Here is a 16342-nt window from a genome sequence, read left to right as displayed (position 1 = left end):
TAAGTCAACAGGAGTAGGCACTCGTAGGTTATGTAAACTTAATTCACCCTTTGGAGCTAGGTTATGTTTCTGAACCCAACCAGAGTTCCATTAGGAAGAAGAAAAGGAGAAGTGGATTTTGGACAAGCAACCAGCAGAGATCAGCGGTAGCATTGCTTCTCAAGGCAGGAGCGGGGTGGATGGGTGTGGGACTAATGACCAAGGGGCTTAGAGTCAACTTTTGACAATAAAATGTTTGTGATTATTAGACAGAAGTATTTATTTATGGCATAAGCTACAGAATTTTAAATTTCAATTGAAACCTAAAATCGTTTTCTCCATAATCATTAACATGTAAGGGTCCAATTTTTCCAAATTTCTTGGTGACCCAGTCCTAACATGATACCTTGCAGGATTGAATAGCTTAATTTGTAACATGGACTAGAATTTTAATTGAACTACATTTGCATTTGTTGAAAACATGGTAATTAGGTATGTCTTAATTGCAGAATGACTGTGCTACATTAAAGAAAAATAAGCAGCTTCACGCTATACCTTCTTTAAAAAGAGAAACTTGAGAATATCTGCCTTTATAAGTAATCACATGGGAAAGTAGCTGATAGTTCATTGCATAGAGGAGGTTAAAATAGGGATAAATGTTAGTCAAAAATAGAAATTCCTATTTGTTTGGAAGAAGATAATCATCTTTCTTTGTGTAGGCTGTCTGCAGAAGGAAAGCAGATAATCTGTCAAGATGAGCAAAATTAAAGAGAAGAAAATGTGAAATTTATATACCATTTAAAATAGCAAATTATCTAAATGTAGACTTATGATTAGTTCTTGCATTGTAATTTACTGTATGAACACAATAGATCAAGCCATTTACTGCTAGTGTATTACTAGTAACTTTTTTCACTTAAAAAATTACTTATACGATTTTTTTTATTACTTTAAAGGAATAAAAATATTTTATGTACCTTATTATAAAGCTACTATTTAATGTACAAAGTTTGGTTTTAAAACTAAGTGGGTGTAATCAATTTATTTCAGGTTTTAAAAAACACATTAATCTTGCATGGGGATAGGGTAAAATGAGATATTCTAATTTTTTTCTATCAAATAATTTTAGAGTTTGAAGCATATATAATGTGATCCTTTAAAAGAACATCTTATGTTTGTACATATGAAACCACATATTGCTAAATATTTTTAATTAGTTGGCATTCAAAGGGATTAGTTAAATCAGTACACCCCCAGAAGAATATCTGGGATAATGTAGTATCTAAATTAGAATGTTCAAATTAAGCATAAAGAATTCTCAGATGTGCAGGTATTATCTTAAATAGTCCACTTGCTTGGGGCAGGAATCTGAGCTAGAATTTTTTATTTTATAAAACGAGGTTTCAAAACCCGAAGTTAATAAATGATTTAATACTAATTTTCTCTTTTACCCAATTTAGAAAATAAGTTGTATTATATACACCAGAAAAATTATTGTGAATATGAAAAGAATTGGCAACAAATGTGACTTCAGCGTATAGTTAGTTGTGAAGGCTCTGCCTTTATTCTGTTACCGAGCCAAGAGCAGACATATGCCCCTTGTACTTCTGCCAAAACTATTAGGCAGAAAACTAGCAGAATCGCTACTTATACTTCCATTCATGATTTATGATAATGGTTGCTGTGGAAGACTAAGTCATTTACATTTATTGGGCTCGTTTTTTTGTTTATAGTTTCAGAGATTTGGAGAGGGTTGTAAAATCTATTAGATGATACACATAGCACTAACAATAATACCATAAAAATATACCAGAAACTATTTAGAGCTAAACCAAGTACAGTTGACCCTTGAACAACACGGGTTTGAATTGTACAAGTCTACTTACCCACAGATATTTTTCAATAAATAAGTACTGTAAGTGTATTTTCTCTTACAATTTTATTTATGACATTTCCTTTAGTTTATCTTAAAAAATTACTTATACGAATTTTATTGTAAGAACACAGCTTATTTTATTGTAAAATAATAAATAAAAAATACAGTATACGAAGTATCTATTGACTGTTTATGTTAATCGGTAAGGCTTCCAATCAACAGTAGGCTTATTAGTAGTTAAGTTTTGGGGGAATCTAAAGTTATATGCAAATTTTCAACTGTGTGGGGATCGGTACCCCTAACTCCCGCATTGTTCAAGGGTCAATTATACAGTGGGCCTTCCTGGTGTTACTGTAGTTGGGATGCGGCTGGTTTTTTCAGGCTTGATTAGAGGAGAGTAGGCATTTTTCTGAAACTAGAAACATGGTGCTACCCAAAGATTGCATTAATGCTTGTTTGGTTGGGATATAGTAATGAGTCAGGTTTACCAGTAATCTTTCATTAAACAGCCATTTATGAGCAGCTGCTGTCTGCCCAGCTTTCCTCATTTTAGAAGCTTAGAGTAAGGGAGACAGACATTTAATCATATCATATGAGAAATGCAATCATAAAAGTTTGTACAAAGAGCTATGGAAGTATAGGTAAAAGTCGTTTTGCATGTTCAGAATTTTAGAAAATCCGTTAATATCCATCTGTTTAACTCAAGTATACTAAGAAACTTAGGTTTGTAGCTCCCAAGAACATTTGAGAACTGTTTTATAATGATTTGGTCTCTTATCTTAAAGTTGCGGCCACACCTTTTTCCCAAAGGGTTGAAGCAGTGGTTGGCAATCAGATGGATCACAACCATGTCAATGGTACTGAGAAGATGCTACAACACTGTCAAAGCTCTGTTTACATTCTCTTGAGGGGTTGTCATTTGAAAAGGCCTCACATAATTAGCAAGCCCTTGGGACAGTAGGCCAGGATATTCCTTTTTGTGTAGACCACAAAAACTTATAGCCTTAACTCAGCATTTATTTGCAAGGCTACACATTTTCACTAGCAGTGGCCATCTGAAAATTGTAACTGGCTCCTTCCAGGAAACGTACAAAATTCCTATTTATAGATTAATTGACAGATAGGAAGAGAAGCAAGTTTTTAAAAATCTACCATGTCTCTTGGAGGAAGAGAGTGGCTCACAGTTGGATAACCCAGTACAGAGGGAGGTCAGCCTTTCTAATGTCATTTCTATGGTTGCTCGCCCATCTCGAGTTGTTGCATGTTTGATCTAGCTTCTTGAGTGATTTCATCAATATGAGCCACAAGTCACAGCATTAAATGACCACAAAGGATTGACAACAAGTTTCTGAAATATATTGCAGATTGCTGGAATTATCTTCTGAGCAGACTGTGTAGTGCCTGGATTATAGATTGCAAAAATACACACTATGACAGGGGTGGAATCTGGCAATCACAGAGTTGATCAAAGACATGCATGAAGGTCTTGCTAAAGTACAACTGTACAAGAATATAATCGTAGAAAGAGCCCCAGACTGGGTGTGTGCTGGCCCCAGACCTTTCTGTTTCCTCAGCAAGTCATGGAAGAAGTCAATCTGAATGACCTTCATAGTACCATCTGGATTTGGATATGGTGATATTGTTCCTCTTTGGCTGGACCTAGGGTCTGACCTGCTGGGATGGGAAATATGTTGGCTCATGTTTTTAATCAAATGTGTCAACAAAAAGAATTCTACACATTTTTTGAGTATTATGGTAAATAGCTGGCATTTTAAAAAAATGTATTACTTGGCTGTGGCCATGACACTGATAGTCTCTTCTCAGATGTATAAGGACTGAATAGTAGAAGAATGAGATATTGAGATGTTCGAACATGTCTTATTATACTCTTAATATTGTATATTGCTAACTCAAGTGCCCCTTGCCAGTAGAGAGGCAAGACTGAATTTCCCTTGAAGATGTATTAATTTGATTTAGAGATCAATTCTTTGTGAAAGATTGGGAAGAGGCCTAACTTTTCTAGTTGGTTCTATATTAGAACACTCTAAAAAATACTGATTCATACTTTATTTGTTGATGCAGAAAAAACAATTACCTCAGAATTCAGCGGGTAACTCGAAGCCCCAATAAATCTTATTATATTTGTCAGAAAACCTTAGGCAGTTAGTCTCAGAAAAGATTTATGAGAATGGCTGTTAATATGCACATCTTTTGCTTCCTACTTAATATAGAAATTCTTAAAGTTCTTTTGGTAGGTGGAAACCCACTCTAGTTACTTGTCATTCTTTCAAATGCAAACAGTTTGGGGTATTGAAGTGCCCTTGGACCATATGTTTATGAAATGTTGGTTCAAAGGATGGAATATTATTATTGCTAAGCAGAGCTTTGATCTGCAAAGTTCAACTCTGTGTGAGGTTACTGAATCACACATTTTTATGGCTCTATCCACCTCTGTTCACCTGCCATTGTGTAGACTGCCATGCACAATTATTTAGGATTAGAACATGTAGTACCATCTGTTTATGGTGTTGGCTTTATGTAGTGACAATATATAGAAAAGTTGCAGAGGCTGTGAAGGTCCAGTCCTCTGTGTGCAGAAATCACACATGGACATATCTGGGAGCCCGAGGAAACGAGTCTTTGTGCCTGCTAGTGAATGGCGTAGTTTAACATATCAGTGAGGGGCCAGAGTGTGTCCGCTTCATCCTTACCCCGGAAGAGAGGTTGCATATGGGGAGTGGCTGCTTATTTTCATTTTGCAAATGTGGTAGACAAGACCCTGAGGAGTCTGTGCTGTGTGATAAGGGCCAGCCAATCCCCCCAGCAGTACATACTATGTGTCAAGGAAGGTGTTACCCCGAGTGCATCGGCACCCCGCTGGGATGCTGCTCCTCTGACCTCATCTTCACATAGGAACACGCACATGCACGGTAATCGTCCACATCACAGAGTCCGTTCCAATTCTACTCAAAAGTGAACAGCATTGCAACCCATGTTGTTGGCAGGGCCATACAGCAGAAAATGTGGGAAAATCAAATACTCACACTTATTTTAGCTTCTTTATTTTTGTTCCTTTGGTTCATTGCATTCCTTATCCTTTTTTCTCCCTCTTTCAAGTGGAAGAAGACACAGAAGAAAGTTCAAGATCAGGGAGAGAGTCCGTGTCCACAGCCAGTGACCAGCCTTCACATTCTCTGGAGAGGCAAATAAATGGAAACCAAGAGAAAGGTGATAAGACTGGGAGAAAGGATAAAACTGGAAAAGAGAAGAAGAAAGACAGAGATAAGGAAAAGGATAAAATGAAAGCCAAGAAGGGGATGCTGAAGGGCCTGGGAGACATGTTCAGGTAAGTTGCTGCCATCTCGAAGCAGGTCATCCTTCAGCATATGTGTGAATACTAAAAACACAGGTTTGAAAACATGATCTTTGAGGTCAACCAAAATTCTTTCTAATTTCAGTCCTGGTTACTGCATTTTTACTCGCTTAAGGTGTTCACTTTCATTATTTCAGACCATATTAGCAGCCTTAAAAATGATGTCTTGCCAACCATGTAAATAACTGTGGAGAAGAAGGAGGGACGAGTCTATATCTTAGCTATGCCTAAGAGTAACAGCCCCATTGAGACAAAGGGCTATTAAAGCAGTGTTTGTTCTTTTGTGAGTGTGAACAATGGTTCATTATTTAAATTTAACAGAGAGCTCAAGTTAGTGGTAGCATTTAAAGGTTCATTAATAACAAGTCTAATAAAAAATGTTACAAACCGAGCTTCAATTAGGCGGTGTTGATTAATTTAATACTTATTATTTCATCTGTAAAGATTTCATTAAACATAGTCTCTGGCTGTTTCCTGACAGCAGTTTTTGTGTCCCTAAATTATACTCTAGGATTACTTAGCATATCATTTTTTACAAATCATTGCTACACAATAAAAGTGACAAGTTGCTCAGAAGTTGCACTAAAACTCTCCCATAAATGTTCATCTAAGGTGATTTATAATATTCGGGTATTTAATGGGACATGTAAAAGATTACTTGATTGTTCTATAAATTAGACCCCTAAACATATCAAGATGATTGTTTAAATTTGAAAACACAGAGCATGGCCACTTAACTCTTCAAAAAGTAGTTATCCTGCATAACACAGCCCTCCCTTTTTACTTTTTTTAAGTGCAAATGTGAGTTTTTATTTTTTGCAGAATTTCTTGACTTATGGTGCTGATGGCCTCAGCAACTGAGGGAGCTATAGATAAGCCAAGCCTGCCAAGTCACGAACCCATGGCCCAGCCTGTAGGCTACACAACACAACAGATGTGTTCCATAGATGTCTGATTAGGTCAAGTGCATGGAAGAAGTAAACTGTAGATAGGGAGAGCACAGTGCCTGGCCTGTTAGCAGTGTCGCTTTCATTTAAGTATGATTGAATTTGCATTTCCAGCGCTTCAGATATCGGGATTGTCATAGTTTTACATTAGAGTTTTCTTGTTTACATACTGATCCTTCTGAATGTGTTTTCGGTCAGATCATCTTTCTTCATTATATTCCATGTCCAAGGATACTTATAGGGTGAAATTGCTCTAATTGCCACTTTATTTGTTTCTGTGTTAGCCAGGGGTCTTTTCATTCCTTATATGCAAATTGACAGCTCAAAACACTGGCACCTACATAACACACAGAAACAAGGCCGTTGTCCATCAATTAAAATTTGAAGAGTGTATACTATTATTGCCTATAAATTAGACAGTATGAAGGGGACTAAGCCTGCCTCGAGACTTACACCTCTGACTTAGAGCCCAGTCTCATTTCCAGGGTTTCTCCTGAAATCTTACGGAAAGCTAATGGCTGGTTAATTTTCATCCATCAGCCAACGTTTATCTTTATCTGATACAGCTCTCTGTTCTTCTTATGGAATAGAAAATAAGCAAATTTTTAGTTTAGAAATTATTTTAATTATAAATTATTTTTCTATAACTTACAGCTCCAGAAGGGAGGCCTTTTGGTAGTTTTCTTTTGGGGGCCAGATGGTTGGAGAGTGTGGGGGCTGTGGGGAAATGTATATTTTTTCAAAGGGCCCCTGAAGTATAACATAACACAATCCCCTTTTTGCTAAAAGTTACGTAAAATACAAACGATGTTTTTCTAGATAAAATTCTATAGCCTGTACCTATAACCTGTAGTGAAAGCCAGCTTTGTGATGAAGTTGACCCATCTATAGCTTCACAGGAGGCCTATGTATTCTTGAAAATCAGCTTCTGTGTTTAGGTGCAGGGGCTGAAGGTTTTTCTATGAAAGCCAGTTGTTCAGTTTTTAGAATTATGCCAACAAGTTGTTAAACATAACCATTACTAAAAATTAAATAAGTTCTATAAAATACTCACAATTCATCACTTCTTAATGATTTTATTATATTTACTATGATCTCTGCTTCTGAGGTTATTTACACCGACTATTGGCATGGTGCAATGCCATGTACACTGGTGTGAAGCTCTTCCCAGCTCCACCTTCAGTGACATCATGCTGCTAGCTCAAGATCAGCCATGTTGGGAGTACAGACACCATGGAAGTGTATGAATTCCATAAAACTGAGCTTTTTCTCTCAGGAGAGCAACACACCATCGTGGGGGAGGAAAATAAATTTTATCCTACCCTTCTAAGTTCTTCTGAATGGACAAATAATCAAATTAAAATGAGACAGATTAACAGGAGAAAATGACCAAATTTATTACGTATGTATGGGGTTCCCTAAGAATGGGAGACCTACTGTCTTTAGCAGTGGGACACAGAGAAAACTTTGATCTAAGGGGCCTTGCCAAGTTCCTTCCTATGTGTCATACCTAGTTCATATTAAACTACAGTTATCTATGATGATAGCTGCCTTCCTGGAGCAAGTCCTCTATCTGAATTCTTTTAGGCAGTTAGGGGCAAGGTCACAGTTTCTTCTTGAGTCTTTCATGTCTTAAAAATAACCAGCTTAAAATAATATCTATAAAAGGGCATATTTGGGAGTGGCATACTCTTCTCCCCTCATGGAGAATGTAAATACCTCTTAAGCGGAGTTGTAGCATCCTGTTTAGTTCCCTCGATTGTGGCTGTTTTCTGTTTGATTGCAGACCAGTGCTCCATCCCTTTGGGAAAAGATCGCAGCTTGCCAAATACTGCTCCTTGCATATGAGTTTAGAATAATTTTGTTTGTTTTACTGTTGGCTCTTAATCATTCCTTCATACCATTATTGTATATCTTTAGTATTTGAGAAAACTCTTAAAAAATTGTTAGATTTTTCAAAACATTTTTTAACTGCCTTCCATACCTACTAAATCTAATTATTTGAGACTAATAGACTCTCGAGTAGATTCTTTTATGTTTATTTTTTTAATAACAGAGAACATAGTAAGATTTTAAAATTAATTGCTTCCTTTCTCTTTGTTTTTTAAAGAGGATGTGTTTTCCGTAGCAGGGTTGCTTTTAAATAGCTTAATAAAAATGTGTATGTACATATACATTTCTTAGAATAGTGTAAAGAAATTCAAGTATAGCTGCCCAATGTTGGCCTGAAGTACCAAGCAGGGATATGTGTGTGTGTGTGTGTGTGTGTGTGTGTGTGTGTGTGTGTGTGTGTGTTGTTATGATTTTGTTTCTATTTGTTTTTTTTGTTTGTTTTTTTTGGGTTTTTTTGGTTCAGATGACAGAAAGAAAAGGCTAAGAGTAAGGGACATTAGCTATTGGGAGTTTAACTTTCTAGGCATATGAGCTTTTTATTTTCAGATGCATAAGGAAGTAATAATATGTTTTCCTTCACAGATAGGCTCACTGGCTCTTCTTCCTCCCACTCTACCCCCCACCACACATATGTAAAACCCCCACACGCTCTATTCCTACCCCTATAAGGTGTCTGTGATTTTTGGTCAAGTTTAATGAGGACCAAATAGATGAAACACATTTTTTAAATCCCTCCACAGGGAATCATGGCACATTGAGTAGGTATTTTTTAATTCATTGATGTATACAAATGACTTGGTTTTCTCTTTCACATATAGAATGGTAGTCTCAAAGATACTTTAATTATTGATAAACAGCTCTAGGAAAGAATGTTGTGAATCATATGACTCACTCTGTTTATAAATTATGGAGTACATGAAGTACAAACTTGCCTTAATGCAAGTTTTACATCTAGAAGGAATCAAATAACAAATATAAAGTGCATCATGTTTGTATGAATTTCTCCTTGTACGTATGACATCTTTTGCATATACGGAGCTCCTGTTGCCTTAATTAAAATGGCTCTGTATCTAAGAAACCTGTGTGTGCTTACGAAACAGGTAAACGTGACTTGTTAATATAATCATTCTGAGTATAAAGTGCAGAGCAGAGAGAGGGTCTGAAATTTTGAGTCTTCGTATATGTTTTGATTCTCAGATGTTTGGCTATTCAAATTTAATAGTCTAAAATGGTTCTGAGAATTCTGCAGTAGTCTGAAATTGTCATTAAAGAGGAAACTAAGTCTGTACTTTAGGAGAGAAATCTATTGTTTGATGTCTTAAATGTGTTCATTTTTAAACAAATACCATTATTAAACAACATGTTTTTGCCCTAGTTTCCATCTCCAAATTGAAATAATCAATAGGATAAGAAAATCCTGTATTTAGGTCAGTATTCTCAGATAGTAAGCATTCAAAATTATGTATTCCTCTACTTTCAGCCCTGGAGTAAGTACAATTTGATATTATTTTGCCTGAAAAATAAGGATTATTATCATCTGAATGTCCTGAAATCGTATGCACTCTAAAGCTGAAGGTTCTTAGAACTGACCTTATTGTGCATGTCTCAGATTTATTTGTGCTGTTGTCCATAGCTGAGAGCCTATTGCTATGAAAAGCTAAAGCAAAAATAATGTTGCAAAATTACCATTAAAATCGAATCCTCCAATTACATTTAAAATGATGACCTGAGTCCCTGCAGCATTGTTTTATTCAGTTCTGTAAGAGGAAATAGATAATTTAGTTTGAAACCTTGTTTGGTTGAAATCAGATATACTGCTATCTTTCCCATTTTAGAATATAATAGTTTTCAGGACACAGTGAATACGATCAGGTTTTAAAACTTAATATTGTAGTTGGATTACACCTTTTAGGCTTTTGAGAGAATAACAAACAATTGACTATCGCTTCTCCCCTTACCTGTACGTACTAACTGTGTGTCTGTACCGTGTTTCTCGTTTAGCCTTGCCAAACTGAAGCCTGAGAAGAGATGAACAACAAACCAGATTCAAAAATGGCTTGAGAAGCACATATTGCACAGTTGTTTTTTAAAAAAAAAAAACAATAAATTTACTTTTAATGAATTCTTAGTGGCTGTTGACGAATTTTGTTTACGACATCAGCAGTTTCGATGGTTTAGTAATTTGTATATTAATCAATTTGGAACTTTTTGATCTTGATTTCAAGCTTGGGGGTTTAAATTACTGCTTGAAAAGGCAAAGAAGTGTTTTTTCCTAACATTTTTTTATTAGCCCCTTTTAATAGTGGAAAACCATAGTCCTAGCTGCTGGCGTATTCAGAAATCATCAGCACACACCAATTGGATGTTAGAATCAATGTATTCAAGATTATGCGAGGTACCAGTTTGGTTTGGTGTGGCTAGGAACACAGGCAGGTGGCAGATTAACAGTTCAAGGGCAATGGGGTATGTCCATCGGGATAGTCACCCAACAGTTGATGATCAAGTGGGCCAGTTTGAAAGTAACTTTTGGGCAAAGTTTAGTACTTTCATGGGTTACCGAGTTTAGGCAAAAAAATGAGGGGTTAGGAAAATAAGTATCTTTGCATCGGAATGGCTGAACTGCAAGTTCTTTCAGTGGAAAAAAAGTAGAGATACTTTGGCCAGTAATCCTGAGATTTGCTAAGACCACAAGGAGTGAGGGCATACTATTTTATAAAAATGTTTCTGGAAAGTGTCTGCCTGGCCAAGTAATCTCTAATCACAAATCCAAGTATTGGTCCAGGTGGCCCTCACACCGCCCTTGCTTTAGAATGAAGATTTCTGCCTGTGAGAATTAGTCTTCATTCTTCATGGCCTTCAGAGTTTCAGATAAAGACTGTATTTAGCTAAAATGTTAGAATTGCATCCCACTTAAAAATAAATGTGAGGAAAAAGAAAACCACTTAATAAAGCGTATTGTGGAACTGAGTCGTGTGCCATGACGAGGATTTCCCTCTGCTCCGATATGATAGCAGCCTGCTGTCCCACGCCCACCCCCATCCCCGCCAAGCAAAAGCTCTCACTTATATAATAAGAAGGAGGCACACAGAACACTGTTTATTCATTCGTATCGGTAATATTAGGACCTGTAGTTTTTGTGACTGAGACCTAATCGCCGTGCGAACTAATGTGACCATTTTCACGTTGTTAAAATTAAAATGGCATCTGGTGCAACCTGCTGGTTATTCAGGGAATGCAATTAAAATAAATATGTGAAAAAACTGTTCCCATCTAAATGAAACACAGGAGCAATACTTTGTCATGGAAAAGGAAGAACTTGAAAAGAGCAATTTCACATAATTTTATTTGTTTTCTTGTTTGTCATCTGGACAGAGAACAACTCTGTTCTATAAATACACATATTGGGAGGTTTCCTTGGAATAAGTTCCAAATTTGTAAATCCGAAAGACTTAATGTATGCTTCTTTTAATTTGAATGGAAGCAGAAGTTCCCGTTTTCAACACAGGAAAATAAGTGTCAGACTGACCTGTTGACAAAGACAATTTCTAAGGTAGCTGACATCATATTCTTTGAGTATTTCTTTTCCTTGTTAGCAGTTTTAAGTAGAGAGCCTCTGACACCTACTGCACTGAAGCTGACTGCAAAGGAAGCCAGAAGAGGCACAAAGCATGACAGCCAGGCCTTTCTAAGACCTTTCTGACGTTTTTTAATGTTTCTTCTCCATAGACCTGCAGCATGAATATAGAATGCAAGTGTCAAGGATGACACCTACTTTATAGTCTCTGTAAAGCAAACCTTTTCGTAAAAGAAATTTTTGACAGTTCTGAGATGCTAAGTCAATTTCAATTCCAGACCGGGTAGAAAATGGAATCTTTTTTTCTACAATTGATGTGAAAATTGAAGGCTAGTGACTATTCACTCTCTAATAACACGGGTAAATAAATACTATCACACCATTGGAAAATGTTTGAGAAGACAGCCTCAGCTAATGACATTTACTACATCATATTTCGGAAATATTATATCTGATGTTTTTTATTTGTTACCATTAGAGTCTCTATCTTTTTTACATTAAAAATAATGGATCAGTACATGTTATTTCTAAGTGTATTTTTATCAAGCCACACATTATTCTATAAAGGTAATTGATCCTTCCAAACAGTCTTTTAAAGAATTCACTAGGGAGGTGACCTCTTTCATAAGTGAATGTAGGATGGTTTGCTTCTGACCTATGTTTAATAATAGCCAATTTAGAAACAGAAGACTAAAATTAAATTAAATTCCATATCACAGTGAAATAACCATGTCTCCTTTTAACCTTAATACTTAACATTTTGTTTCAGGGTGGACGAGCCACCCATGCTCTCCACTAAGGCCAAGCCACCTAACGCCGTTCTGATCCTCCCTTGCCCTTCCTAGTACTTCGCTCCCACAATTCTTTCTTCTCTCACCCCATCATCAGTGATTGCCCTTTTCTACTGGATCATTCACTTTGTCCTACACTAGGCTGTTATTTCTTCCATCTTAGAGAAAGGTTCCAAGTGTCACCTCACTTTCTCTTCCAGTCTTCAGAGCAAACCCTGGATACATTTGTTACTTGCTGTCTCCATTTCTTGTTCTCTCCTAAACTCCCTTCAGTGAGACCTTCATCATCCTTTGCTCCACAAAACCTACTCTCAGCCAGGGCACGCATGGCCCCGTTATGGTAGTCTGCCCCGTGCCTCCTCCCCTCGCCCCGGGACTGCACGCGCACTTGGCACAGTGATTCTCACTCTTCTCCGAGGTTGCCCTTGCCAGGTCTCCCCTCCCGCTCTGCCTGCTCTGTTTCCTTCTCCTTTGCCAAGTCTGTGGCAGGCTCTGTTCTCCAGATATTGGAGTGTCCCTGCGCTCCCTCCATAGTCCCTTTCTCTCTTTCTCTTCTCAGTAACACAGGATTTTAATAAACTGAGCCTCAGCGCTCTAAATGCAGTCTATGGGCAGATGACTCCCAGATTCACATCTGCTTTGAGTGTCCGCTTTGCTCTAGATTTATGGATCCTGCCTTCTCTTGACATGTTCACTCAGATGTCGCCCAGGCTTCTGAAACTTAACATGCTCAGGCTCAGTTCCAGATTGTTTGCCCAGAACTTCTCCTCTCAGTCTTCCCTTGCTCAGATAATAGCAGCTGTTTTGTTTTTGTTTTGGTTTTCAGCTGTTTAGGTCCAAAACCTTGTAGTAATCCTTGACTCCTGTTTTTTCTTTACACTTCACATTTAATTTATTGATGTTTTGATTCCAAAGCCCTTTTGATCTGTTTTCAACACATATCTCTAGCCGTAGCACTGTTCCGTACCCATGCTCCTGCCGCCGTGGTCCAGCGTTGACGTCCTCATCCTCTCTCTCTTCCTGGTTTTTGGAAAGAGTCTTCCAACTCTTTTCCTTGCTTTCACACAGTATCTTCTTAACTCCTCAGCTAGAAGTCACAGCGTTTCTCTCCTCTCTTCAACTCCCCAGTAGCCTTCGGAGTCACTCAAAGTAAAAGCTGAAATCCCGAGAGTCACCTATTGGATCTTAAAGGACTTGCCCCCATCCCCCAACTTCTCTGACCCCATTCCTTCTACTCTTTCCTTTGCCAACTTCACTGTAGCAACACTGGCTTCCTCTTTTCTGAATCTGCCGGGTCCACTAGAACAGAGGTTCCCAAGCCCCCAGGCCATGGGGTATCTGTTCATGGCCTACTAGGAACTGGGCCGCAAAGCAGGAGGTGAGCAGGGGGCGAGCGAGCGAAGCTTCATCTGTATTTGCAGCCGCTCCCCAGTGCTAGCATCACCGCCTCAGCTCCACCTCAGATTGTCAGGTGTTAGATTCTCACAGGAGCTCTGGTCCCTGGTGCCAAAGACGTTGGGGACCTGTACAGTAGAGCCTTTGTCTTTGCTCATCCCTCTACCCAGAAAGGTCTTTTCTCAGATAGCAACAGGTTCTCTTTTGCACCTTCAACATCTTTTCTCCAATGTCAGCCTCTCAGAGTGTCAATCTAACATTGCAGACTGTGCCCCCTTCCACCTTGGCCCTTCCTATCCCACTTTCTGGCATTATTTTTCTCCTTCGCATTTGCCAGCACCTAACACATGCTACATCCCACTTACTTGGGTTCCTAGTAAGTTTTATCCCTGCTGTACCCCTGGCACCCTGCCTGGTCCACGGTCAGTACCCAGTAACGTAACAGATGCCGAGTCACACGCACCCTTCACTGCATCCCCCAACTTCCAGCAGCCAGTTCCTGCCTCTGCCCAAGGCCTCCCCAGAGCCTTGGAAAGAAGCTTCGCTTCTCTGCGCAGGACTGCCTGAAGTGCCCAGAATAACACCTCCTCAGAGCAGCCCTCAACTAATGTGACCCAAGAAGTCAGGTGTAAAAGTACTCCAGTCCCATAGCCCTTGAGAATCTAACACTAAAGTATAACTCTTTACCCTTTGCCCTGAAAGCGTGGACAAGGAGCATGGCAGCACCTGGCACCTGTCAGAAATGCAGACCCATGGGCCCTACCCCAGACCTAACACTAGAGCGTGCAGTGTAATAGTCCTGAAGATGCCTGCGTGTGTCACAGGCTGAGCGGCCCTGTGTTTCCTCCTCCCCCGTCCAGCATCAGCCTGTGGGTTGGAGCTCTCCTTGCCTACAGTGGTGACGGGCTAGGGAACCCTCCGGGGCTGCCTTCTCTCCTATGACATCTCCACTTACCTCCCAGTGTTTCTTGCAGCTTCCATTAAACCACTGGCCTGAAGCCCTATCTCAGGTTCAGCTTCTAGCGAAATCCAGACTAAGATCAATGTTTGCCAAGCAAGTGAATAAATAAATGAAAATTTTCTACAGTCAGAGGCAGGCAGAGTATGTGAGGAATTTATTTCTACCGGGAGTAATTTTGCAAATTATAACAAGTCATCATACCAGGGCAGTGCTGGTATTTGTTCTCGTCTTTGAAAGATGATGTCACTTTCGAAGGTAGCCTGTGACTGAGGAAGAAGCTCCTGGAGAGCAGGCCTTGTCGTGCTCCATAGATTTACATCATGTTCTTTGGTTAGTTATTGAAATTACCATTTTCTCTGCTCTTAGTAGCCATAAATGGCTTAATTTTTTTTATTATTACAGCAGATTTGCAAAGAAGGTTATGATTTCTAAATTAAATTCTTCATTTTGGGCAATTGCCAACGTTCAGGCTGAGAGTTGTATCATTGAAGGGTCATGGAGTCAAGCAAGGAAGATGTGTTAAAATTGCCCTGTTAATGTCTTCCTGAGCCTCAAAGTGTCAGGCTCCGGGAGATGGTGCAAGAGTCTGTCCCTAAAAGAAGTCGGGACCTTGGCTTTCCCCTTCACAAGCTTTCTGAGCAGCCGCTGCCTGGAGAAGGGCTGGGAAGACCCCTCCTCCCTCTGAAGGCCACAGCCAGGGCAGTTTACAGACTGCCTCACCCGTGGGTGCTACTCTGGAGCTTTCTTGTTCTTCCCACCAGCCCAGTGTAGACACTGCTGAGCACCTGGGGCCCCCCTTACCCCTGGGACCTGGAGTCCCAATTCTTAGGTGTGGCTTGAGTGGGGTGGGGACAACCTCCCCTCCTTAGTTTCTTTTCTCATAACATCTGTAGTTCTTAAAATACAACTTGCATTTCTTCTATATTGAAAACATAATTTCTCACCCTCTCCTTCCCTTTTCTCTCTCTCTCTCTCTCTCTCTCTCTCTCTCTCTCTCTCTCTCTCTCTCGTAGGTTATATAACAATTCCAGTTCTTAAAAATATAAAATAAAGAACTGATTTTGCATTCTCTATCCACACAAAGAAACAGACTTTGAACTAAACTGACGCTAACTGCAGAATATCCCTGCTTTCTGTGTTTGGGTTTGTCCATTTCTGCTCTTCCAACTGATTGGTAAGGTTATCCATTGTCACTGCTTAGTCTACGTTTCTGACCATGTTGGGTGACATGCTGGTGATTAGGACTTCACTAAGGAGAAGGGCATTCCTCAGGTGGCGTCCTCCCACCGATACCACTGGTGGGATTCAGCATTCACTGAATGTTAGTACTGCTGGACAGTCTGCTAAGAATGTTATTTTCAATAACCCTATAATAACCCTATGGTAGGTGCTCTTTTAGCCCCATTTTATGGATGAAGAAATGAAACACAAATGTTCAGAGAGGTAAACTAATTACCAAGTTCACACAGTGGGCCAGTGGTGGAGCCATGCTGAACCCACTTCTGGATTCAGAGTACTGGGGCACCTACCTCTAAGGCCGTGTTCCTACACCC

The 16342-nt window shown here is 39.1% G+C and overlaps 1 protein-coding gene across 1 annotated transcript in view; it reads left to right on the top strand.

Annotated features, from left to right (window-relative positions):
- Window positions 1-16342, top strand: part of PARD3 (par-3 family cell polarity regulator) — a gene marked incomplete at its 5' end in the record, with an annotated part of 511767 nt that overhangs the window by 315584 nt on the left and 179841 nt on the right. Inside the window, one exon of the mRNA XM_025046412.1 lies at window positions 4973-5201. Within this exon, the coding sequence (XP_024902180.1) occupies window positions 4973-5201 (229 nt within the window). The remainder of the gene's footprint in view (window positions 1-4972; window positions 5202-16342) is intronic.

This window comes from Pteropus alecto, unplaced genomic scaffold, assembly GCF_000325575.1.
Source record: "Pteropus alecto unplaced genomic scaffold, ASM32557v1 scaffold204, whole genome shotgun sequence".
Taxonomy (NCBI): domain Eukaryota; kingdom Metazoa; phylum Chordata; class Mammalia; order Chiroptera; family Pteropodidae; genus Pteropus; species Pteropus alecto.
Note: the sequence above shows the minus strand (reverse complement) of the source record. Positions and strands in the feature narration are given on the sequence as shown.